Raw genomic sequence first — 25,972 nt, 5'->3', positions numbered from 1 at the left:
CATATTTATATTTGTATTTTACAATAACATACTCAAGAAATACTCTCTGATACTGTAGAAACTTTGTATGCATTATACAGAGAGAACGGTTTTCTAATACTCAGTCGACAGTAAATGAAAACAAGCTCAAAATTTTTAGATTTATAGACCAAATTATACAGTTCTAGGGATCATCTTTCATATTAAAGCTAAATAAAGTGAATGCTAATTAGCTGAATGGAAGTGAATGACATAACTTGAGATCAAAAGCCACCCATCTTTCCATGAGTCCGGCCTAGCTGTCACTGTAGGTGGCGGTGGCGGCGATGTACGGTGAAGGGCACTGATTGTTACTACGGAGGCCTGACTGATCTCCATGACTGTGCAGGAGCACAACAGAGGCCTCCTTGATGAGGGCTTTTGATGGAAGACTCCTGTCAGAGTGCCTCCATACATGTGTATGTATTTCTCCATAGAAAGGTGGCGTTAGCTCTCGTCACAGTGACCAATTAGCCCTGGCAGAGAGTGGCCTCCTGACCCTTGACCCCTGCTGGGTAGTCTTATCCATTAACCCCTTGGGCCCCAGCTGGAGTTGATGTAGTGTCCTTTCTTCTGGCGCTGCTAAACACACGGGCCACATTCACCCTGCAGCTTCGACTTTCTGTCTCTTTGGCCCTCTCCTCTGTGTCCCGGGTGTCAGCTCACTCCTTGTGTTGACCTCTTGAGTCCCTGATCGCTATGAAACTGCTGGTCCACCTCCAGCACCACCACACTGCTGCAGCAGACTCTCTAACAGAGCATCTTCTACACTGTATCTCTGTTTAGTTTGCATGGTGTCCTCTTCTTGTATTTGTATTATTTTCAACCATTCTCTCCCCAACTGTGATTACTTGCACTTTAATAATGGTCAGTTTTATTTATCTACTCTGCCCGTTCCCATTATTTTGTCTCTATTTTTCTGTTAAAAGGACATTGTGTGCTACAAAAAATGTATGTCCAGCCATCTTACCTTGTAAAAATAAAGGTTAAATAAATACATTTCAGTAAAAGATGAGATGTTTACTTGAATTTATATACAGTGTAGAATGGATGGTGTGATGGACTGAATCCAAAAACCAGTTTAAGAGCATTTTACCCCCATATTTGAACAAACCGTAGCAAAAGTGTCCTCTTGGACGCCCCAATAGACCAAATCACTGTGCAGTCACACTGGCAACAACAGTCACTTTCGGGTAAACAACAGACAAACTTGAGAACAAAATCAGCAAACTTGGTTATTTCTGTCATTTTCAGCTCAAACTATTACATTTAAAGAGTTAAACACAGTGGTCGATCTATCTGACATTTCTGCTGTGCTAATATTATGTACTGTGTTGCTTTGCTAGCGTCTTTATTGAACCAGATCTACCAGCATGGAAGCTTACAATGTACTGCTGTGGATGGGGGGCTGCAGCAAAATGTATTTTAGCCGCCCGAAAAACTCAATATCAGTTGAAGTGTTCACAGTATTTGGCTTATTTTCTCTACACTACCTCACACACTAACTGATTGAGGCAGTTGTAGACCAGCAACTCTGATATTCTCTAAGATAAAACTGAAAAATACTGTTTTTGTAAAAGGACTCTGGGATAAGGACTTCAAATTCACGGGCTGTTTCAAGCAAGGTAAAATGGTTAAGATATTCTAAAGACAGCATACACTTAAACTGATATTGAATTTTTTTTTTTTTTTTTTTTTTTTTGGTAGGCCTTTTTTTTAGGTGGCTAAAAACTAACCAGTTGAGGCAGTGTTTGCTCAGCACCATTTCATTTTATGAATGTGAGGCTGAGGTTTTCTACCCGGAAGTTATCTTTAACAATGTGATTCAGTCAACAGTAGATAAAACATAATAAAGGGCCCTCTAGGGTGGCCTTAAAATTAGTAAAATATGATCTAGTGCCATATAAGCCACCCTACATGCTAGAAAACTTTGTGCGCCCTGGTGCCCTTTTTATTTTTTTTTCGCCCCTGCCCCTCAGACAGCCCGAGTCCACCACTGCCTATCAGTCAGTGAAGGCAATTGATTATAAACTTACTTTGGGTTATAATGTTTTCTAATTTGCCTTGGTATGTCAGTGTACATTTCATAAACAAGACAAAGTAGTCAGACATTAAAGAACATGATGCACATGGTAACAGAAACAAAGTAAACTTTAGCCTTAAGCAAGGCACTGAACCCCCAACTGCTTGGGGTGCCTGTCCAAGGCAGCTCCCTCGCTCTGACATCTCTCCATTTAATGCATGTTCAGGTCCTGTTTGTGTATGTGTGTGTATTTTGGGCCTGTGTGTACATGACTACAGAGTGAAAAAATAAAATTTCCCTGCAGGGATTAATAAAGTATATCTTCTTCTATGATTGTTATGCTGTATGTATATAATTGGACTGAAACGTGACTTTACCTTGACTTGACATGAATATGATCTAATTTATCAATACTGTAAGGAATATCTAGCAAGCACTTGTGATGATGATGACTATGATATTATTATATGATATAGTTCATCCACAAAGATTTTACACCAGCAGGACATAGATACTGGCCAATAGTTTTGTAGGTCACACGTGTCACCACCTTTGTAATGGAGCTGCTCTCCACATCACAATACATAGGCATTTAAATAATACTAATAAAAGAACCAATACAGGGGCAGTGACACTCGCTAACAGTGATACCAGCAGCTGTATTTATGGTTTTACTGCAGTAAGTTCGACAGTATATATCTCATAGTGTGAATGTGGATCAAGAGTCTTGACCTCAGTCTGAGTGCAAACATATGCAGAGCAGGTTCAGAGTTTAATTACTTCATACATAAAAAAAAGTGATGTACTAGTTTGAATTATCGCTAAAGTGATAAACTGTTTTTTGAAGACGTCATGTTTTGACTGACAACATGTGCCCACATGAACTTCGTCTGGCCAGAGTTGGCATCAGTCATGACCTTCCCTGTTTTATGCTCCGCTGCCTGGGAGTCATGCCAGCCCTCTCACAGGAGGTGAAGGGAGAGTCAATGATCCTCTGTTCCCTGGAAGTTTTGTGCTTTGATCAGACAGAAGCAGCGCTGCACCAGAGAGCTGTGAAGGAGGTGACTATTATCTTGTAAAACTGGATGAATAGTGTCCTGAAGTCTGGCTAAAACTTCCTGTGCAAAGAAGCTGTCCAGCAAGTGGAGAAATTGATTCTGATCTTCTGGAGTTTAATTAGCTTTTAATAACTAATGTGGCTCCTCACAAATAGGCATGTTGATCAAATATTAAGTAAGTAGTTTGAAATGAACATTTTCAAGTGAAAGCTGCAGATTTTATTTGAGTTAAATGTCAATAGAAACTAATTTTTCAGTTTACCCCCCCCCCAAAAAAAAATCACAAAAACAAATTTAATTCTTTAAGTATAGTTTCTTGTTGTTAATCTACTGTACATTATATAGTAGGCATAAATTCCCAAATGAGTTATGGTGCCCCCTGCTGATGAAGCAATAAAGAGTCATTTGTCACACTGAAAACAATATTTTTCCAAAGAGTAAACGTGAGTAGTGAACACAGAACAGCACGTGGCAGCATGTTGTAACTTTAAATTCTTGGTGTAATTACTGTAACATTTAGCATGTTGGTTATGGCAAAGATGTGTTTTGAGATGGACATTTAAAAAAGTGTCCATCAAGTTGATCATGTATGTGTTTAAGCAGAACACCAGATGACTCATTGTATTTCATTCAAAGTTAGCTGTGAGGTAAGAATGAAATGAATCAACAAAACCTTCCCAATGACTTTAGTTGTTCTTTTATCTCAGACATGTTAGGATGTTACATACCTTGACATGTTTCGGCGGAAACTTCCGCCTTCCTCAGAAGTGTCACTTGGTGATTAAACACAAACGCATCACTCAAATATTAGATTAACCTACAATAAAACAGTTTGGGAGATAAAGCCTAAAAATACAATAAGCCTAATACTACTATCACTAATTGCTCTGCGAATATAAACTGTGTTTACAGCCAGAAAAATCTTTAGCATATTTCTAACACTTGTCCAAGAACCTGCTAACAAATCAATCTCGTATTCCCAGCTGAATTAATGTCATGTTTAGAGAGTTCAGTGTTTTATTTCCGACTCTAACAGATGCTAATGAGCCTTATTTCAGTTTCTTTTGGAGAACAGAGTAAAAGAGACATGGTCAGATCTTTAGAGGCCTCCTGGGTCTGAAAATCAAAGGCCCCATTATAAACCAAATAGAGCAACATCAGTGGATTACAAGGCTCCCCTCAGTAGGGCTCCACTATGGAGGCTGCAGGTCAACATAGGGATAAAGTCTTTGGGGTGACATAATTCACAGCCCTGTTAGGTTTTTTTAACTCTAATTTTAAAGCTGATGTTTTAAAAGCTTCTATATGATTTTTTTTAATATAATAAAATGTTTTATAAGCAGCACAGGCCAATGAGTTGTATCAGACTTTATATACAGATATTACAGAAACAATTCTTACTCCAGAAATTTCTCAATTTGTTTTTAGATATGCTTTAAAATGTCACTGCTCACCAAACTCTTTATATTTTTTATTTAATTTTATTCTCTTTTAAAAAACACATTCAAGAATATGTGAATTTATAATATGAGATTTTACCTTACTATGGGTAGAAAAATATTGCCTAGGCCACACAGCTCAGATACCTCCTGACCAACTAGACATAACATGGAATATAAAGTTTAGAAACTGTGTGATATGTTAAAATTAACTACGACCTTAATTTAAACCCCTTAAAATTGAAAGCTGTGTTTCTTGTCACTACAGGAACTATAATGACAGCTATATATTTTTTACAGTGGGCTCTGTGTCAGTCCCAGATAAGGGCTGAAATGAATTATGCTATCAACATATCGGGTTCAGTGAACCTGTTGCCTGAAATGTAATGTGCACTTTAGATCTATGAACTTCAAAGAGGCTATTTGTCTTATCACACAGCTGCACCACAACATCTTTGTAGAGGCTATAAAAGTTTTGCAGTCGTGGAAAGTAACTGAAGTACTGCACTTACGTACACATTTAAGGTATTTTCATTTTAAGTTACTTTAAACTTCTACTCCACTTTTCTATCTATCTATCTATCTATCTATCTATCTATCTATCTATCTATCTATCATTTACAAAATAATCCAAACCATGTGTTCATTTTGAAAAAAACTTTTACTTGAAATATCAACATTTTCTCAGAAAGTATAAATAATGATTTATGATTGATTTCAATTTTTATACAAAAATAATACATTAGGAGGAGAAAAAAAAATCATGTCCTGTCACACAAGTAAGAGTGCCCTCTGATCAGATGGCAGTAGATGTGCCTATAATAACAGTCACAGACCAACCAACATAATAATAACAAATGTAATGACCTAATATTGAACAGGAGACTGGATCTGACACACTCGCGATACGCAGGGTTTGATAGTCGACATTGCTTTTTTTGTCTTGTAGAAACATGGGTAGTATAGTGATGATGTAATGCTGCCATATTTGGTCCCCAACTCGACCTTTCTCACCCAGCAAAGTCAAAGTATAAGTGAAACTGGAACTGTGTGTGGGCGTCTGTGCCCACAGCAGCTACTCCTTTCCCCAACAGCTCTCAGTCTTTGTGGTTTCCTTCATGATTAGAGCAGCTGCTGTCACAACACCGCCGTCTTTCATGTCTCTCTCCTGCACAAAATACCAGACTAAGATGACTGTTTTGTTTCTGAATACTTGTCAATATTTTCATTCTAACCACCCCCAGGGGGGTCCTGACTTATGATGAGGAGTTATTAACAATATTTGTCCTATTTGGTATCTCTTCACATTGAGGCAGGAAGTGGGAGAACGAGGAGGAGGGTGAGTCCCATTCCTGAAATTCACCTGAACCTGTGTGCAAACAATGTGGAGGGGAAGGGCCACAGTTAAAGTGTGTGAGTCAGTCCTCCCTGCATAGACATTGCAGGCTGACTCTTATTCTTTGGCATATTTGTCACATCCATCTGCTTTTGTGTTATTTTAAAGGCAGCTTTATCAACAGCAACTCCAGTATATATACCTATATAGCACATCTATATATATACCTATTGGTGACTTCATTGATAGTGCATATTCATTTCCAGTCTCGAGTGTGTGGAGTTCTGTGCAGAATCCAGTTATTCAAAGCATTGCATACAACTATTGACGCATTGCATAGTCCTTTCAAGATTGTCAAAGTCTTTTCAATCACAGTTTACACATTGAACAACTCCAAATGATGAATTCCTCGCATTCATCACCTGCACTAACGCTAGCACAGCAAAACTGAGCGTGAAAGAATAACATGGAAGACTCCTTTAAAGCCCAGTAAGAATGTCACATACATGCACAAGATCAATACAGGGTTTTTGTGATTGTCACACAGCTCTGCTCACGTGCAAGGCAAAGTGTGGAAGGAGGCATCCAGGAACTTGTTGTGAGTCTTTCAGCCTTCACAGAGGCTGATCAGTGTCTCTGTTAGTGTCAGGGTTTCTTCATAATTCCACCTTAAATCACAGTGTAAGATGTCCCAGAGCCTTCATTCAAGTCCGTACCACAGCAGTTTGTGAGCGCTTTTTGGGTGCTTGGTTTTTGTTCCTTTGTAATGTCAGAAAAAGAGGATGACAGGGGGGATTTAAAAAACTGAATACTGTTTTCAAAGATTGTGTTAAAATCATCCTTGTTGATCATTTGTGTGCGACAGAGGGGGATCCAGTCTCCTCACTCTCAGGTGCAGTGAGTTTTTTTTTTTCCTTTTCCCCCCTCTCTGTACCCATTTCTCAATTTCACCGCCTGGCCCACCATCGACGCCACTCCTGTTGTTTTGTTGACTGACTCATCATCCAGCGCACCGTTGCCGGTTATTAAGAGTTGTCATGGTTACCGCAGTGAGAGGGTGGAAAAATGTGCTCCGGTTGCTGGGCACCGAGGAAGTCAGGTGGACGCTCTCACCAAGCTTGAAGAGGACACTGAAAGGAGAAGGAGAGAAATGTGAGACAAAGTAGGCAGGTGTTACATAAAACAATAAATACAATCTGTCCAGTGACACAGGTATATGTAATGTAAATCAAGGCCTCCTTAAAGTGACACATGAAACATACATAAATACCAAAGCAACGAGTACATTTCATCATGGAAGGTAGCCTACTTATAGTTTTTCCATTTTATGCTACTTTATACTTCTACTGGGCTACATATATTATATGTTTTAATCCAGTATATTGATTTTACAGCTATAGAGCTGCAGCGATTAGTCGGCTAATCGGTTAGTCAGTCAACAGAAAAATAATCTGCAACTTTTTGGACAATTAGCTCATTATTTAAAGCATTTTTTTCATGCAAAATTGGCAGAAAATGCCCTTTTCAGCCTCAAAAATATGAATACCAGCTTTTTTCTACTTTATATCATACTAAACTGAATATTTTGGGGGTTTGGACTGACTAAAAAAAGACATTTAAATACATCAATTTGGAGTGTGAGAAACTGGGGCAGACATTTTTCACTATTTTCTGACATTTTATGGACCAAACAATTTATTGATTGATTGAAAAAACAATCTGCAGATTAACTAATAATGAAAATAATCATAAGTTGCAGCCCTATACGGCTATAGTTACTTTGTGCTTTTAGATTAAGATGCAAATGCAAAATATATCACAATATACAGGTTAAACTCAGGGGCATGGTAGTGGGGGGAGAAAAAGGACTGATTATGGGTGAGGGGCCCTCAAAAAGCCTGGGATGAAAAGTTTGGTTTTATTTGCAATATTTTATTTTTTTAAGACATCAGCTCCATAACTAAATTAAAACTGAATGAATAAACTGTTTGAAATACCGAACTTTGTATACAAAAGAAGTAGTGCAGGCTCCCTGAGGCCCCTCTCACCCCTTGAGGGCGCAAAACAGTTTAGGCTGCCCCTGCACTAATGCAGCTAGAGCTAAGTAAATGACTGCTCATGTGGCTGGAGCACCAACGCATGCATGGTTTTCCCCAAGAAAGGGAAATCAGGACTCCAAAAATAAAGGAAAAAAAAATCACGTGATACATGACAGAGGCATGGATCAAGAGAGGAAAGGCAGGGGGCACACCGAGACTGCTTTTGCAAAGGGAACAGAATTTGGTGCTACGATTAATCTACTATATGTAATAAGTAAAACAGCTCCATCATAACACACTACAACATAAAATGGAGGTTACATGATTCAGTAATAAAACACTGGTAAGATCTGTTTTACTTTTGAAACTTTCAGTAGATTTAGTTGCTTTGATTTCAGGACTTTTACTTGTCATGAAGTGTTTTCATGATGTGGTACTTTTACTTAAGTAAACAATCTGAATACTTCTTCCACCACTGGTAAATACATCACCCCTGCACCTTCATATGCCACACCTGACCAAATACATTCCTCATCCCTCTTCTCCTGACTCTGTAAAGCCTTGTTTCCATTCAAATGCCCTCTCAGTCTCTCTTTTTTTAGATTGTTTGTGGAATTTATTTTTCCCCTGCCTCTCCAAGGGTGGAGGCAGGTGACCCCGGCGTGACCCTGCGGCCAGCAAACAGCCTCACCTGATAAAGCTGACCCGCAGCTAAGACTCGAGTCATTAGACGCAGAGGTGAGTTTGGAACAGGCTCAGGTATAATGGAGGGTTCTCGGTAAACAATGAGCATTATAAAGCCCGAGCGCGCTGGTCGTGTCACGAGAAAAAGGCTGCCCCGTCCAAATAAAGTCCTGATAAGAAAATACCTGGGAGAGCCTGCTGGCTAATTGCTCTCTAAAGAAATGGTTTTGTGAAATGCCACCCGGTGATGATGCCAGTGGTGGAGAGTAACCACCAGTACTTTTACTCCAGTACTGTAATTTTGTACAATTTTGAGGTACTTGTGGTTTACTTTTAGTACTTTTTACTCCCATACATTTTGGAGGGAAATATTTTACTTTACTTTTTTGACAGACGTGTGAGTGGCTACTTGTCATATTAAGATTTTACAAAAAGAAAACAGGAAAATGCTTCTAAAATACAATGCATTTTTACATTTTGGGAGGGAGTGCTTAGCTGAAGACTATTCTGTTTGCTGCTGCCTTTTATCAAATCAAATATTTATTAATTTCTTACACTGAACTGTGACTTTTATTCTTGTATTTTGTACCCATCTTAGTATATTTTAGGTGGTGTTATTTTCAGTACTGTAGGTCTTTAATGACATTTTTAGTTGTATTCAAAAGTCCTTTTGTGATGTGTTTCTTTTGCACTCTGTCTCACTGCCTCTGATGTTTTATATAGAGCACTCCCAATTGTCTTGTTGCTGAAATGTGCTATAAAATTAACTTGCCTTGCTTTGCATTAGAGCTGCAACGATTAGTAGACCTATCAATAAGCTGATCAACAGAATATAAGTCAAGAAAGAATACTTAAAGTAATAGTTACAGGCTCTGAAATTTGAAAATTTGCTGCTTTTCTTGGTATTATATCTTGATAAATTAATTAGTTTTGTGTTTTGGACTGTTGGCCAGACAAAACAAGACATTTGATGACGTCACCTCAGGCATTTTACAGTTTTTCTGATGTTTTAAACATTTAATTGACAAAAAAAATCGACAGATTAACTGATAACAAAATTAATGGCCAGTTGCAGCCCTACAATGTATTGTTAAAGATTAAACCAGTGGCTCCCAACTTTTTTTTTGGCTTGCGACCCTCCTTATAAAAATCAGCTCCTTGTCAAGTCAATATTTAGTTTTCATACATTGGAACGGTTGATCAAATATCTGAAAACACTTCATCTGTATTGTTCCTACAGTATTTGAAGTATTACAGTAATTCTTGAGTATGTTATCACAAATAAGGTGCAACAGTGAAAAACAGTATTAGTTGACGTACTCAAATGATTATTTTTATTGGTATTATTTTGAGTATAAACCATCAAACTGACAAGATGATTTAAAATTTAGAAATTAATATTGAAACTTAAGTATTCTTACATTGTTTTTTTTTACACAAGTAAAAGATCTGAGAACTTCTTCCTTCACTGGGTAAAGCTTTAATTACAACATACTTTTTTAAGTGCATTAATAAACAGCAGATTGTCCCCAACAGAAAGAGTAACACCCTGGCCAAAGTGTGCCCATATTTTGCAGCCTCAAAAAGATTTGTTATACTTCTGCCATGTATCCTCCGCAGAGGATACATGACACTCTGAGCTATCATCCCATCACCCCGTCTGTCTGTCAGTAGCAGCGTGGCGGTACGAGTGCTCGGCCTCAGCGTGGGAAATTGAGCGTGTGAAAGCACCGTGGACAACATTTCAGGCTAGAGCGATCACCGAGAGCAGGGAGAAGTAGGAAAGAGGAAGAGGTGTAATTACCAAAAAAGAAAAAAAAAAAAACCTCCACCCCCCCACCCAGCCCATCTCATCTCCAGCCTCACTGTAGCATGGAGGTAAGTAGCAGCACACAAGGCCTGAGAACTTTGATTAACAGCGGGGCTCATTTCCTGATCGCAGAGGCAACTCTCACCAGGGAGAGGAGAGTGAAAGGAGGCAGCATTAATCAAGAGGCGTTCAGGCTGAGGGAACAGGTGATTGATTAGACGTCTGTTTAAGAGGAAATAGGAATTCTGAGGAGTATACTATCCATATATCTGTCTCGTCTATGACTTTGGAGCCAAATGAAAGCATTTGAACATCAGCAGCAGCCCCAAACAAAAACTTTGAACAGTAAAAGAAGCAGTGTGCACGGCTACTCAAATGATTTGTGTGCAATTTTGGTGATTTTACTCATTTAAACTACGTGACTGAACTGATAAAATTGTATTTACCCAGGAGAGACCCCCGAGTTGCACCATCTTGTTTACAGGAGCGTCCTAATGTGACAGGAATTAAACAAGTCAACACACAATCATAACACACACACACACTTCTCCCTGTCATGATGTAGATCCTACTGTTAAGTGTGCGCTTTTGATTGTGTCTTTTCTCTCAAACAGAGCAGAGTGAGGGTGATTTGTGTGTATCAATAGGTGAGGAGTGAGCTAATCAAAGTGTTACAGTACTTCTGAAAATTGAGATCTGATGAAAAGGTCATGATCCCTGTTGCAAATTGTAAGAATTACTACAAAAGCTGCAGTAACAGCTCAGATTTACTGCTGATTCTCATGCAAACGCCCCCACACTGATCACAGACTTCGAGTTTTTCACTCTAAAACACACAGTGGCAGGCAGACAGAGGTGAGAACATGCATCTTAGTGTGGCCTCTGTGATGTGATATGATGTGACAGAGTAAAGACTGACCGTCTTGCTTGAGGACATGGAGCTGATGGTGCTGATGCTGTTGGCGTCTGTGACCACCATGGCCGAGGGGAAACGTGACGGGTGGGAATATTGCGGGGGCTCTTGCTTGTGAGGATACACTGCAAAGGAAAGACAGACAAATAATTAGATTTCAACAGTGGAACGTGTTTTTTTTTTAAACAGGAAAAAAAACAATGTTTTTGTTAAATAACGAGGGTTAGTTACTGAAGATGCTAAAGTCGCAAGAGAAGTTCTGATCTAAAGTCTAGATTTTGTGAGTGAAGTTTCGCTTTATCTTTCTGCCTTTACTGTAATATTGAGAGACAGATTAGAAAGTGGCAAAAGATTTGACTGCTCTCATCATTTGGGCGGAGATGTGTCCATGCATGACTCCAAAATCAGATTTTGGATAACAAAATCAAACCTATTAGATCATAATAGGTTGTTTTTTAGGCTTTATTTCTTAAACTTCTTACGCATTTTAGCTTTCAGTGCTTGAGAACTTTGCAGCGCATTATCTGTCCAGCTGTTATAACTCACTGGTTACCAAGCTTGAGACCCCTAAAAGCTACATTTTATTTATTTTTTTCTTCAATTATTCATTTTTTTCCTTGGGAAATACTGGACAGTTTTAGCTTTTCAGCCCTCAAAAATTGTTGTGGTAAGCAAATTAAAAAAGATAAATCACCTTTATAACTGCTCACACAGATGGTATACCAGGGATACTTAACTTGCTTTGCCTGGGGACGACTTTTGCAAAATGACAAAAGACCAAGGGCCAATTAATAAATGAACAATAATATTTATCAGCATATATAATGAATGAATTGCCTGTTTTAAAGCTTTTGACATTCGCTGTCCTTATTCATCTTTGCGAAAAGGCAAATCCAGTCAGAGCAGCCCTGCACTGGTAAAGTGTGAGCAGGACCATTTCTAGGATTTAAGGAAATTTGGGGCATAGTGCAAACCTCTGTTGAGGAGCCCGGCGGCTCAAACGCCTAGCACTTTTTTTTCAGGGTTTATTTAAATGCTTCTTTTTATGCACCCTGGCACCTTAATCGCATTCAAATAAATAAAAAAAACCTAGTGTGAATCAATTTATTTTTATTGTGAATTAGAAAATGGTTGGTGGATCAGCCAACACGTGGGCCAGATTTGGCCGAGGGGCCACAAGTTAAGGTTCATTGCCTTATAGCTTTTAAAGCAACACAAGCCAAATAGGTTGGTGATATAACTGATATAACATGACTCAAGGCCTGTGTACAAAGAAGCTGAGGGTAGAACTGAGTGTTACTGACTGTGCGAGTGTGTGACAGTAGCCATGAAAGGCTGCTGGCTCATGTGGCTGGGGGACTGCTGCATCAGGCTCTGCTGGTGGGGGCTGTGGAGCTGCTGGGAAAACTGCACCGGTTGCAGCGCTGCAAGGCTGCCCGCCACACTGTTGATCACTGGCACTGTCTGAGATTGCGATGTGTTTAAACCTAATGAGACACAGAGAAACCTTAGTCAAACTATACCATGATGAAATAAATTCAATGACTTTTTTTCCAGGAGGGACAGAGGACTTACTCTGTGCTATGGCCATGACTCCAGTTAGGGGCATGATGAGGTTCTGTGTCTGCTGGTGGCCGTGATGGGAACTGTGGATGTTGGTCAGTGTGCTGACTGGAGGAAGTCCTCCACCTGAACCTGAAATCTGGGGAAAGAAGAAGGAAATCAGCAAAGTGAAAGTACTGATTTAATGCTGGAATATTTGTTATAACAGACTACAACATCGTAAGTTATGAGAACTTTGACTGTCTGCTGTGTAAATTCCCATGAATGTATTTTCAAAGTAAAACAGATGTTGGCTGCAAAACAAACAAAAGACATAAATGTTGACTTGGTTCAGATTCTTTTGTATGACACTGTGCTTGTGTAACTCCACTTGTACACAGCACACAAGCAAATACTGATTAAACACAAAAGGTGCAGAAATAAATCATCCTAAAAATGCAGCTAGAAGACATGAGTTTGTGAAGCACACTGACAGTGTTTGTAACTGCATGTTGATTCATACAAATGCTTACGCACGTATTTGCTAAATAAACAGCATTTACAGTATCAGCTATCTGGATGGAGATCCTCCCACTCGGTGGGGCTGCAACTATTTGACTACTGCCAGCTGCCCACAGTGGGCAGACCGGTCAAACACACATCTGCCGATAAGAAACTGTCAGCTCTGACCTGCTGCACTCTACACTGCCTGCCCTCGATGTGGTCATTTCCCATAATGCCGCTCCAAAAGGCAGAAGTATTTTGAACTGACAGGGAAGTTAGTGAACTACATGCAGCTGCTTAACTTTATATTTTATGTCATCTTGGACAACAGAAGTAGTTCAAATGGTAGAATTTAGGGTTGTTGGCATTTTTTTTTATACCAAAATAGTATACAATTTCCAGTAAATCACATATATCAAAAGAATTGTTGCACCACCACTCAAACGCTATAGATCCATGCACAGGTTTCCTTGTCACTGATCAAATATTGGACTAGGGCAGAAGGGAGAAACTCTGAGGTAGACACACAAAAAAAATCTGCTACAATCAAATGTTGGCGTCATTTCTTTGACAGAACAAGCAGCGCTCCACCTGTGGCTCCTCTTTGCGAGGCATTTAATCAATAAGAGCATAATGTTTCTTTGTCAGGTTTATTGGCTGAGCGACATACATGCCTGGTACACTCTGGTGAAGGTTGCGTGCTACTCCAGCCATGGCCTGCCACCCCAGCTCCACCTTCCAAACAGAGCAGCACAATGTGCTAATTGTTGGCTCTTGCCCATGGGTCCATGGGAGAGGAGGTTCAGGAACCTGCTTTGTACGTTTATGCTAAGCGCAGGCTGGGTCTTATCTAATCTGAGGCCATGAGGGCCCAGGTGTGTTCACTCACCATCTTGGCGTCAGGTGACAGCAGATTGTGGCTGTGGTCCAATCCTCCCGGAGACACCTGCTGGAGCACTGACTGGCTGGTCGCCATTGCGTTGCTACTGTGGTGACTGATGGCCGTGGAGGAGGTGACCTCACCGGGGCCTTGGCTGTAACGCACTGACAAAGAGGGAGAGAGAGACAGTTAGTTTCACTTGCAGTGTCCTACAACTAAAACAGTTATGTAGGGCAGAGAGATAGCAGCGCAGTCCTCATTCTGTGCTGAGAAACGACGCTGTCTCCCCAACCAACCTGCTCTTTGACTCAGACAGGGGAGGACAGAGCAAACAAACACACTGACCCGTCTGCTGCTATCTGCGTAGCTCAGCCAAGGCCATTCACTGTGTTCACTCATTCACAACAGCAGAACTCCCGTCTGATTAGCACACAAATCCTAATGATGATGTTCGTAATTACGTCAGTCTGAAGCTTCATTAGTACCAACAACAAAATGTAATTAGAAGAAATATCTGTACGTAGAAATTAAAGTACTCTTTCTGCAGATAAACAGCCCCTGTGAGTGTTATAGCATTGTCAGATTTTTAATACTGATACATCAGTGTGTAAGCAGCATTTTACTGTTGATAAAAAGTTGGTAGTTTAGTCCAGTGTTTTCCAACCTAGAGGTAAGACTCTCTCCAAAGGGTCACAACAGTGGTGGATTTTCCTGCAGGTGACATAGGTGACCACCATGTAACATGTAAATTTCCTTTTAATTTAATTTCATTTCATTTCATTTTTTAAAAAATTTTCATGTTGTTTTTTTTATGTTGTTTTTTTTTTATGATTTTTTTTAATTTTTTTTTTTAATCTTATTTTATTTTATTTTGTTTTGTTGTTTATTTTATTTTATTTTATTTTATTTTATTTTATTTTATTTTTCTTTGGGTGGGGTGGCAGGGGAAGTTCCCTAGGGTGCCAAACGTGCTAGGTCTGGCAGTTTGCTACTTACATTTATTTGGGGAAATATTGGATAAATGTACCTCTTCCAGCCTAAATTAAACAATCAGAGAAGTGTATTTCATAAGCTTATTATATGTCTTCTGTTGTTTTGTTTTTTTTCATATAAAATCTTTTAAAACATTATTTTCCTCTCTGACATATAGACGAGTATAAGTATGAAGTGGCAGTAAATGGAAAATGCGAGTACTTAAAACATTCTACTCAAATACAGTGCTTGAGTAAATGTACTTTTTGTCCACATATTTACAGTGAAGTTGAAATGAAAATGCAATTCTTCTTTTAGTGCCATCGCTTAATCCTGTGTCTAGACTTCTTGTTGTCTCTCACTGGAGGCCCAGAGGAATGCTTCACCCCACCAGCACCGACAATCAAATGCCTGTTTGCTGATGCAGGCCCCCTCTGATACCAACAGAGTAAACATTACACAATTACAAGCAATGTCAAACACATTCTTATCCTGTGGTCTCAGCCTCACACAGACACAGAGAGCGTCCCTCCCTCAGTGACAGTGTAGAGACAGACTCTGTTTGCGCTCAGATCTCCCATCTTCCCCGAGCCTTCCGTCCCTGACCCAGGTGTGACAGCCTGAATGCCCTGCCGAAGTCGGTCACACATGACAGGAGGCATTGATATACAGCCGTTTTGAGATAAAAGAGGGAGAGGCGCTGATGCTAAATGAGACCAATGAGGAGGGCATTGATTTCTTGTCGCTGCTGGAACCTGGAACAGGATGTGTTTGTAGATGTGAATGTTTGCTTCAGGTATCAGGGAAACAACTGGGCATCATTTGTATATCCTGAAGTCCTGCAAAATCTTTGAGTTGATGTGTGCAGATTCACATATATCCCAGCAGTAATCGTAATAATATTGTAACGATGTCATACATTTAAGGCAATAGTTTGAAACTTTTTAAGAGTTAGCTGAGAACACTGATACCACTTTCGAAGCTATAACCAGAAGCCGGCTATCTTAGCTAAGCATAAAGATTACAAACAAGTAACAAAATTCACTCACCAGCATTAACAAACAAGACATTACATGTTACCCTACCTAGTGAGTGTTAGAGATGCTGGTAACTTTAGGCAGATTTTTTTGCATTTGGACAGAGCCACACTAGCTGGTTCCCCCTGTCTCCAGTTTTTATGCTAAACGAAGTGATCTGTCTTTACGCTTCAGCTTTACATTTAAGGGTCCTGACATACCAAGCTGTGTCAGCTGTCAATAAATGTTGAGCTGTCAGTGAGTGACTGTCGCCCTAGTTTGTACACCCTTCATCGTTGGCACTAGTCGGCCTTTGTCGGTTGTTTTTCAGCCGATTCGGCATGTCGGCATCAGACCAGCGGAGCCCAGTGGAGCATGAAATCGCTCTTATTGGTAGGTCAGCTCAGCGCACAAGGAGAGAAACAGAAGTGAGGAAAGCGAACAAACGACTAGTTAAGAGGGTGTGAGATTGAAACAGGTAGGTAGGTAAGATTTTTCTATTTTAGTCATGGAGCTCTTTAGCAGAAACTGTTCGTACAGTAGATATCATTTGTTCTTTCAACATCTGGTTGTGTTGTTAATGTGCTAACTGGCTAACTAGCATCTTGATTCCATCCTGTTAGTCTTCCTGTTTCCCTTTTTGAATGATGAATACAGACTGCCGCCGCTTGCTGCTATGAAGACTTAATTCCTCTCACGTACGTGCTAGTTTGCCATTGACTGTAGTCATTGTGGTGCATTCAAGCGTAACTTTTTGGCCAAGACACAGAGGACATGAGGTGACCAGCCTGTTCTCACTCTCAACTTGTCAAATACCGCTGCTTTGTCAGTGATTTTGGCATAAGAAAAGCATCAGGCGTATCAGTTTTAAAGGCAGCATGCAACAAAGTAGTCAAATACTGTCGCTTTGTAAGTGGACCTCAGCCTCAGACATAGACGCAGTATGATACACACCAGTCGGTGGCGGTTTGTTGCGCTGCTGGCAACTATTGTAATATAAAGGAATGAGAAAGTCCATGTAGAGCAGGCGGGAGGCCAGTTGGATGGGTCAAACAAACTCTGGACTTTCACCTGGGACCCTGCCGTTTGGTTCCTGTGTGCGTTTTAAGATAAACCATGATGTTTTTTTCTAATCCTATCCACATGCTTTTGTTGCCTAATCCTAAAATCAACCTAAAATTGAATTATTTTACCCACATTGTAAATTCATTTTGAAAAAGACTTCATGCATGTAACAAAGAGAAACTGTACCTTTCCTGTGAAGAGGGAAGTGTATTTTGAAAAGATTTCACTGCATGTGACAAGTGTAAATTGACACGTCTGTAAACGTCCAAAACAAATGCAGGAGGATATCCCAGTGTGTCACATTTTGATGTGTGTAGCTACTGATGACATTTGACAAATTGGGATTAGAGCATGTAGAAGGTGACACAACAGTTGGCCTTTGGTTTGGTGTGTCTGGATCTTAATGCACAGACATGACAGTGGAATTAATCTTCAATTTACTCTCAACAAGAAGCAAACAAGCATATTTCCCATAATGCTGAACTATTCCTTTAACTACAGACACTTAAAATACAGACACCGCCATGTCTGAGGCCACAGTGCCATATTTCATCCTTGAAACTACCTGTCGTCCATTTTGTTCAGCCCACAGACTTCATATTGTCTTCAGCAACATACTAGCAACCCCACAACACTCCACCGTGCCTTGTAAACACTGCCGCAGAACAATAAAGCACTCCATTGGACTCATGACCCCCATTGCCACAGAATAGAGGAGGACTCACAAAAAGGCAGTTATCTCGGTGCTGGGTGACCTCTTAAAGTGTAGGAGAGAGAAAAGGATGCTATTCAGGCCAGTTTTGTTTCTTTGGGTTTGGCAGTAATTCTAGCTGCAGGGAACCTCAGAGTAAGTAAGGAGGACTTCCATGATCTGAACGAAGAGACTCTGAGTTTCTTGAAAGAAGGTTTTCTACAGACACTTACTAATCCTACTAGGGGATTCTGTAAAACTGAATCCAGCAAGATGGGACAATCCATGAAAAACGGAGGCATCCTTTAGGAGAGCAGGGGGAGGGCGAGAACCTCAGAAGGGGAGTGGTAGCAAGGATCTTCAGCAAGTTTAAAAGGCTCTAGCTCTCTGTGTGACCCATGTAATATCAAAGCATGCCTCCCCAACCCCAGGCAGTGCTCATTGTAGTGCCGCTGCATATGACAGACCTCCTGGGTCTCTGCAGGACGTATCCAGTCCCTTCTTTGTGGCTCACTGGGAGACACAGAGCAGTGGAAAGTGCAGAGCTAGGCCATCCTTTTCTGTGTGTGTCTTGTTTCAAGCTAGCCTGAGGTGACGGAAAGCAACACAGCCCACGGATAATCCCCCCCACTGCTGTGTCTGATCAGGAACTTCTGAGTTTGCTAGTTTGTAACATGCAGAACGATGCAGCTCAGCTTACAAGGCAATGATACAGTTTTATGGTGACTTCAGCTGCCAAATGAGCAGTAGCTGAATAAGAATTTATCTAAAAATAAATCATTTCAAGTAAAAGTCCTTCATTTAAAACCCTATGCAACTAAAAGTACTGGCAAAATGTACTTTAAGTGTCAAAAGTAAAAGTACTTGTCAAGCAGATAAACAACCCTTGTGACTAAAGTATTAGATGAGATTGTTACTGATGTGCCAATGTGTAGGCAGCATCTTACTGTTGTAGCTAGTTTAGGTAGTTTAGTGCAGTGGTTCTTAATCTAGGGGTCGGTCCCCTCCAAAGGGTCACAACATAAATCTGTAGGTTTGTGAGATGATTAGTGGGGCAGGAAAGACGAAATAATAAAGCTCTGCAATAGGGAGTTGTATTCATTTGCTATGCACCGAATCACAATATTTGTTTTCAGTAACTTCCAGGTAGAAAACCTCTGCGTCATGAACATAAAATGCAATGGCGCTGAGCAAACACTGCCTCAATTGCTTACTGTTTAGCCACCTAAAAAAGGCCCACCCCAAAAAATTTGTATCACTTTCAGCGTACGTTATATTTAGAATATCTTCTGTGCTTTACCTTGCTGATAGGCAGTGATTTCTGACAGGGAATTTAAGCTGTTATATTAAAGCCAACAGGCTCTATTGACAAAAATTGTCATTTTAGAATACAGGAGTTGCTGGTCTACCACTGCCTCGATTGGTAAGTGTGTAAGGTCAAACTGAGCTTCTGTATCGGTAGATTTGGTTTATCAAAGATGCTACGAAAGCAGCACAGTACATACCATAAGCATAGCAGAAATGTTAGATACGTCGGACCACCGTTTTTAACTATATATCTTTAAACATTACAGTTACGGGTGAAGAAATGACGAGAGAATTAAACAAGTTTGCCGATATACACATCTCCGAAATTCAAAACAACTGCCACTTGTCTATCCGGAAGCGTTAGCGCAACGTCATTGGGATTCATTTTTTCATTTGTTTTGTTTGTGAAATATTGGAGAGTTTAGAGGGGGAAAGTATTTTTGGTGGAGCAGCTAACAACTCATAGACATCTGAAAATTGACAAGGGGCCCCGACCACACACTGATTGTTCACTGATTGATCAAGCATCTTGAGTCAGTGGTTTAATCTGTAACAATGTGTCGTTTTCTGTTTGGTTATCATATTTAATGTAAAATCTGAATCTGAAAAGGTCTTTAATAAAGTGCAGCAAAACATTTTCTCAACCTATTCTTTAGAATATTGTTGTATGAGAATATCTATTGACTCTAAACACACAGTTGTAAGTTATGACTCAGTCTACGAATTTATGACATTAACTAACTCGTTAGCACAGATTAATGCTTAATAGTAAAATGGCCTGAATAAGACGGATTACTTGAGCTCAGTAAATGTAATTAGTGGATGAACGGTGAGTAAATATTACATAGAAAAACACAGGTGCGTGCACACATATGCCTGCTGGCCAACTATGTAATCTGCCTGAGATCAGTTCCATTTCTGAAAGTAAAAAAGGTCACCACCAAAACTGCACGTCACACTGTTTGACTGTCTATCCAGTTGTGACCAACTGTTCAATGAACTGAAGCAGAATCAATAAAAACTCCCAAAGTCAGAGGAGTTCCTTTGATCTGACCCTGCAGTGACCTTTCTCGTATGACTGAAGGTGTGGCGACGGAGGTTTTAAGGAGGGGGGTGACCAGCTTTCTCTGTAGGCGAAGAAGGGGTCATCAGTCCTGTCTGGCCAGAAAAGAGCCAATACCCCAGTGGACAGCTCCTGCTGCTCCAAGTCTGCACCCAGCCTCAGCAACTATACCAGAGCCCATAAAGATGAGGGGGGAGGCTTTAAAATCAGTTCTCCTCAAGGCCCAGCAGAGATAAATGAACCTAGGTTACAGTCACTGCAGTCTTCTAATACACCACAGACAATGGGACCCCCTGCTGAGGGAGAGTATAGAGTGTAGAAGTCAGAGAAGCCCCTTATCAAAGGCCTGGGAGATGTAGTAGCAAAGGATTTTAATTGTCCATTAAGCATGCATAATACAGGCCGTGCCCTAGCAACGCAATGAGACGCCCCGTTGAGATATTATTGTCAGGCCAGGGGCTGACACTGAAAAACAGCTGATGCTGTCGGCAGGATGCCAGCAGGACACCTTGTAAGCAGCCAGCTGAGGGTTTTTTTTTTTCTCTTTTCAGAGGAGCAAAGTGTTTTCCGCCATGCACCGACCCTTCACTTCTGCATCCTTATCGCTGACCTCTCTGGCTTGGCAACCTGAGTTCAATGCCTGGTCAGGTGTTCTGAGCATCAACAACACAAAAACCTCAAGCAAACAGACAATCACCAAAGGTAAAAGAGCAAGCCAAAGCAAACAGTTTGTTTTCCCTTCAAAGCTCGCCTCGTGTTCGAACATGAGGGGACAACAATGGGCTCCGAGAGAGACTCTCAAATCACAGTTTTATGGAGGGTGAGTGATGGCACGGAGGATAATGCTCCGTGAGGCCTATCAGCTTTGTTTTTATGTCGTATACACCAGGTAGACTCAGTCAATACTAATTACTCCAAATGCAAACATCAGGTCAGGGTGAAATGGTCAGAGCAATAACGCACAGCGGTTCCTTGTTTTGGAGACTCTCTGAGCGGAGTCATTAGCAACCTGCATGGGAGGAGGAAATGTGGAAATGACGGCGTTATGTCGAGGTAATCTGGATGTGTCTGTCCCCCCTCCCTGACCCTGGCCTGACCCTGGCCTGACAGGATTGCTGCCCTTTGTGTCATGCTTCTCCATGCTGACTTTGGAGTGGAGATTGCAGGTACAATGTGGATTGTTCTCAGTGTGTTTTCAAAGATCAGAATAACAATAGCATTTGCTCAGCTCACTCACTCACGCTCATTGATCACTTGTTCCCTCTTTCTCTGCCCCTCTGATCACATCAACTGTGCTTCAAACCTCTGATGGCATTTTCACACCCAAGAAAACTAAATCATGCACTTTTTTTTGCAATATTAACTAAAATTTGGGACCAAAGAACAAAACTTTCCTCTAAGTTAGTGTATATTTCCTCGGGCACTCTGTGTCACTTGTGTGGAATGTTTAAGCCTACGCAATGAATCTGCACACATGACATTTGAAGGGGAATGCCACCAATTTTACACATTAAATTCAATCTATAGGTCTTGGAATTAATGTGCATTATGGGTAATGTAGGCACCAGGTTTTGACAAAGACGGTGTCTCTTGTTCTGCTGCATCAGTTTTTAGACTTTTCTTTTTAAATGGCCTGACAGTGTTATGAGAGTGCAATGCTAAATTGGTAGAGTAAAGGAAAATCATCACACATCCTGTCTGCTCTCTGTGATGCTGAACTGCATGCAAAGAAAAGCCACCTGGCATCTTACTGGGAGGTGAAGCGCTATTATGATGTGGCGAGCTGTGTGACAGCAGAGGGTTCATGCTGTGTGGCGGTACGTTGATGGCGTCCAGGGCCAACTTCTGCCTGAAGGCTTCCTCTTTACGTCGGTTGGCAAACCAGTTATAGACTCGCACTTCAGTGACCAGATTAGAGCCGAGGCCCTGAGCTTTGGAAGGGGAGACGCCTCTCTGGAGACACTCGGCTCTGCAGGAGACATATGTGCAAGGAGAGAAACTAGGGGTTGGCATTGTTTGGGTAAGATTAATGTGAGAGAGTAGAGGAAGGTGTCATGTTTATCTACCTGTTGCACTCTTCTACCAGAGCTTCCCTCTCCTCTTTGCTGGGGTTCTTCTGCCGTTCATAGGCCTGGTACAGGATTTGCTGGGATGCAGGACCCCATTTGAAACGGTTACGTCTCATTTTCTTGCAGGAGGGTTCGCTGCCGACCTCGTCACCAGGCTGGCCCATGCCCTGACTGGTTGGGTTGTACTCTGGGAAAAAAAACATCGGATCCTGATTGCCTTTGTCTGTCATGTTGCTGCCAGAGCCTTGCACTGCCTGGTTGAACTCTGCAAAACAAGGAGAGGTTCATTCAACAAAACACAGTGTTTTCTTTTATTGCAAAAATGGGAACTACAGGAGAAGACATTTGTAAAAGGAGAAGTTAGTCAGACACATGAAAGTGGTGTTTTCAATCCATAAATAAAATTCCTCTTCTGATGCATTATGACAAACTGCAGTGGGATTTAGCACAGGCCTGTTGCTGTAGGTGCATGTATGTGTCATCCAGCATGTGTATGTCAACTCAACTTGATATCCCCACAGGTTTGAAACCCAAATAAATCGCTGTGCTGCTGCAAACTACTGTACATACAAGCCTGGGCAACGCTGTGAGAAACTCAAATATTAACTTACGTCGGAGAATTTCCCGCTGTTTCCTGACATACCAGGTGTAGAGGGCCGCTCGCTTCTGTGTTTTCATGGGCGTGCCTTTGTTGAGGTGCTGGGAGAGGTGAGACTGGTTCAGCCCCGTGACGTCCACCACCTCCCTTTGGGGGATGTTGTGCTGTTGCATGTAACCTTTGATCATGCGGGCAGCACGCCATGGATCCTCTCTGGGTTCAGATAAAACACAGGAGCAGAAAACACTCATTTCACCACTGAACTTCGTGTGACTCTCAGAGGGAAGTGGTAAAGAGCAAAACCAGCTTTAATCACATTTAATGGCTGAAATAAAGTTGTTTGGTCAATGTCATGCTGTCAGATAATGTAAATACGTCATGAAATGCGTCATGTGAAGGGGAAATTTTGGTAGTTTTGTTGTTTTGTTTTGAAAGTTGTTTATTCATACCTGACTAAATCTACAGATATAGAAATGCTCTAATCACACACACATATGAGCTTGTTCCTGTTCTTCAGCTTCACTGTTTTTCAAGGCCTCAAGTTTAAAGGGTAACAAGTCCCTTTACTGACGACCTGTTTATCATTGTAGCCAGTTCAATAGGCTGTAAATATTTTCAAAGGTTAGTTCAAGTGGATTGAGGCAGGTTGAGAAACTTGGACTTAGAGTTTCAGCCTGGAAACAGCTAGATTAGGTTTGTGTAAATTTAAAGCAAGCAAATCTAAATTAAAAAGATCCCAAAAACTGTGAAATAATTTGTAATTATAATCAAGTAGTTTTTCTTGTCAGTCTCCATATACATATATATATATGCCTATTTGTAGGCTACACATAAATATAAATGAATATTTATAAATATAATCTAAGGTCAGGGTTACTAGTTGTCTGTAAAATGAATGATATAAAGAGGTTAATTTAAAAGAAAGGCAAAATTCAGCAAAAAGAAAGATTTTTTTCTTTGATTCCAAATATAAGTTTAGTATTAAAAACATGGTCTTACCTGTAGACTTAACTTCTCCATTATTAGTCCATTTTTGGCAGCAGTTTTAAAGTGCAACAAAAACTACACGGAGGTAAAACGCAGCCTAATCCTACAGTCCGAGATTAGCGGGCCCAGTCACACTGACATCGGTAATTATAGCAAATCTACACACGTCTGTTTGTTTTGGAGAATGTGAAGGCCTACATCTAAGTCTGCGGGTTAAGTGGGAGATGTTAGTTTATAACTTTTGACAATGAATAACCAGATCTCCATTCACTCTAATCACACGCCACTGTGTATCTTTCAGTTGATGATTTATAGAATAAAATTAATAATAACTTAACTACACGTGGTTAGTTTTGATATTCTTCCGGTCCGTGTTGGAGCCTCAGATATTAGTGTTAGCCTACAGTAAATCAATAGGTCTGAATGGAGATAATTAGAAATAAATGAGTTAATAAAGGGGTTAAGGATGTCCAATTAGGATTTTGTTTATGTCATGATGAGTTTACTGACACATAAATAAATGGAAAAGTTAAAATTGTTTTATTTTAATTAAATTCAAATGTATTATTAATATTAACATTAATATTAATATTACGCAGGTTTTATTATATTTCCCAAGCTTATTTTCCACCCTAAATTCACAGCCAGACTTGCTTGGATTCACTTTCTCTCCATGTCGGATTTTTATCATGGAGAGGTGGAGTGTATAGTTAATAATAAATAGGATCTAAGTTCAGCTGATATTTTGCAAAGGTAAAGAAATAATAATCCATGTGGATAATTAGTAACCAGAAGGTGAAAACAGAGCCGTGGCGGGTTATTTTAAAATTGTAAACACAGAGGGGAAAGGACTTTTGGTATATGAAGGGCCATTTTTTTTAAAATGTGTGCGTCATTTTCTAACTTTTACACGTAAAAAATAAAATAATTTAAAGTGCGCTATAATAAACAAAATAAACCCATATAAGGGCTTATTTTCACATTTTTCTTCAGCCCTTCAAATTGCGATTTAACTTACTTTTAACTAGTTTTTACACCTCTGTAAAAAAGTTGGATAACTTACGCCAACATGCGCTCTACCTCCGCCCTCTGCTCGGCGGCCTCCTCCGTGTTGAGCGACTGGAGCTCCTTCAGTATCGGCGGGGTGTCGTAGTCGTCCCCGTCCTCGGAGCCCTCATCCCCGGACAGCTTGCCCTTGCTGTGGCCGTTGGTGAGCGTGTGGAAGACGGGCTTCGAGTCGGCGTCCGCCCCGTTCATCTTGCCGCTCTGAGGCGGAGCGGGGGACATGGGCAGGCTCTCCAGTTTTACTCCAAAGCCCGTCGGGCTGGGGTCCATATCATCCAGGGCCTGGATCAGAACATCTTTGGTAACTCCTGAGTCCAGCAGGGCGCTGAGGAGCTCCTGCTGCAGGGATGTCAGCTTGGATACCATTTTAGAAAACATTAAAAACACAACATAGGCCTGCTGTGTGCGCGCGCTGCAGCAGATGGGAAAAGACAGGACGCAGAGGGGTGTGATAAAAAAAGTAAAAAATAAAGTTCCCTTCTTCCTCTCTGCTCCAGTGTGGTGGGGAGTTTGCGGCTGCTGACACCTGCTCCGAGAAGCTGCTTCACTTCCCTGTTGAAGGGGAGGATGGAGCTACTTTGTCATGATGCTTTCTGAGTGCAGGGGGATATAAAACGTGGTAATGAGTGGGCCGGCTGATGGGAGCCTTATGTAAATCCACTGAATAAGGCCCGCTCTGGGCCGAGGTAGACATGTGTTTACTCTGCTGCACTGCTGCTTTTATTGGCTCCCCTTATCAGCAAAACTTTCATGGACTTTGGACCCTGTTGTATACGCCATGAAGACTTTTAAGAAAGGCGAGCTGCACATATTCACACCGCTGGATCCAGTTTTATTATAATGGCGTGTAGATGTAGCTCTACAGGTGGAGGCTTTTGTCTTTTCATTTATT

General features: G+C 40.8%; 1 protein-coding gene across 1 annotated transcript; it reads right to left on the bottom strand.

Moving 5' to 3' along the window:
- Positions 1-5,180: 5,180 nt before the first annotated feature.
- On the bottom strand, positions 5,181-25,769 carry hnf1ba (HNF1 homeobox Ba). The gene is made up of 10 exons (XM_050066396.1): positions 25,079-25,769; positions 23,042-23,241; positions 22,428-22,695; positions 22,113-22,330; positions 14,256-14,410; positions 12,896-13,022; positions 12,625-12,807; positions 11,327-11,445; positions 10,854-10,898; positions 5,181-7,004 (listed from the first exon to the last, which is right to left on the bottom strand). The coding sequence occupies exons 1-10, from the start codon at positions 25,456-25,458 to the stop codon at positions 6,984-6,986; spliced, it is 1,716 nt and encodes a 571-aa protein (XP_049922353.1). The 5' UTR covers positions 25,459-25,769; the 3' UTR covers positions 5,181-6,983.
- Between the last annotated feature and the right edge of the window lie 203 nt (positions 25,770-25,972).

Source organism: Epinephelus moara, chromosome 2 (genome assembly GCF_006386435.1).
Source record: "Epinephelus moara isolate mb chromosome 2, YSFRI_EMoa_1.0, whole genome shotgun sequence".
NCBI lineage: Eukaryota > Metazoa > Chordata > Actinopteri > Perciformes > Serranidae > Epinephelus > Epinephelus moara.
This window is presented reverse-complemented; position numbering and strand designations above follow the sequence as displayed.

What these genes read in the sequence shown, in the direction of transcription:
- hnf1ba (XM_050066396.1), bottom strand. Translation starts at nt 25,458, where the DNA reads ATGTTTTCTAAAATGGTATCCAAGCTGACATCCCTGCAGCAGGAGCTC. An exon ending in TGTCACCTGACGCCAAGATG is followed by an intron (nt 13,023 to 14,255) that starts GTGAGTGAACAC and finishes TTCTTTCCCCAG; the next exon opens with ATTTCAGGTTCAGGTGGAGG. An exon ending in CCATGTCCTCAAGCAAGACG is followed by an intron (nt 10,899 to 11,326) that starts GTCAGTCTTTAC and finishes CTGTCACATTAG; the next exon opens with GACGCTCCTGTAAACAAGAT.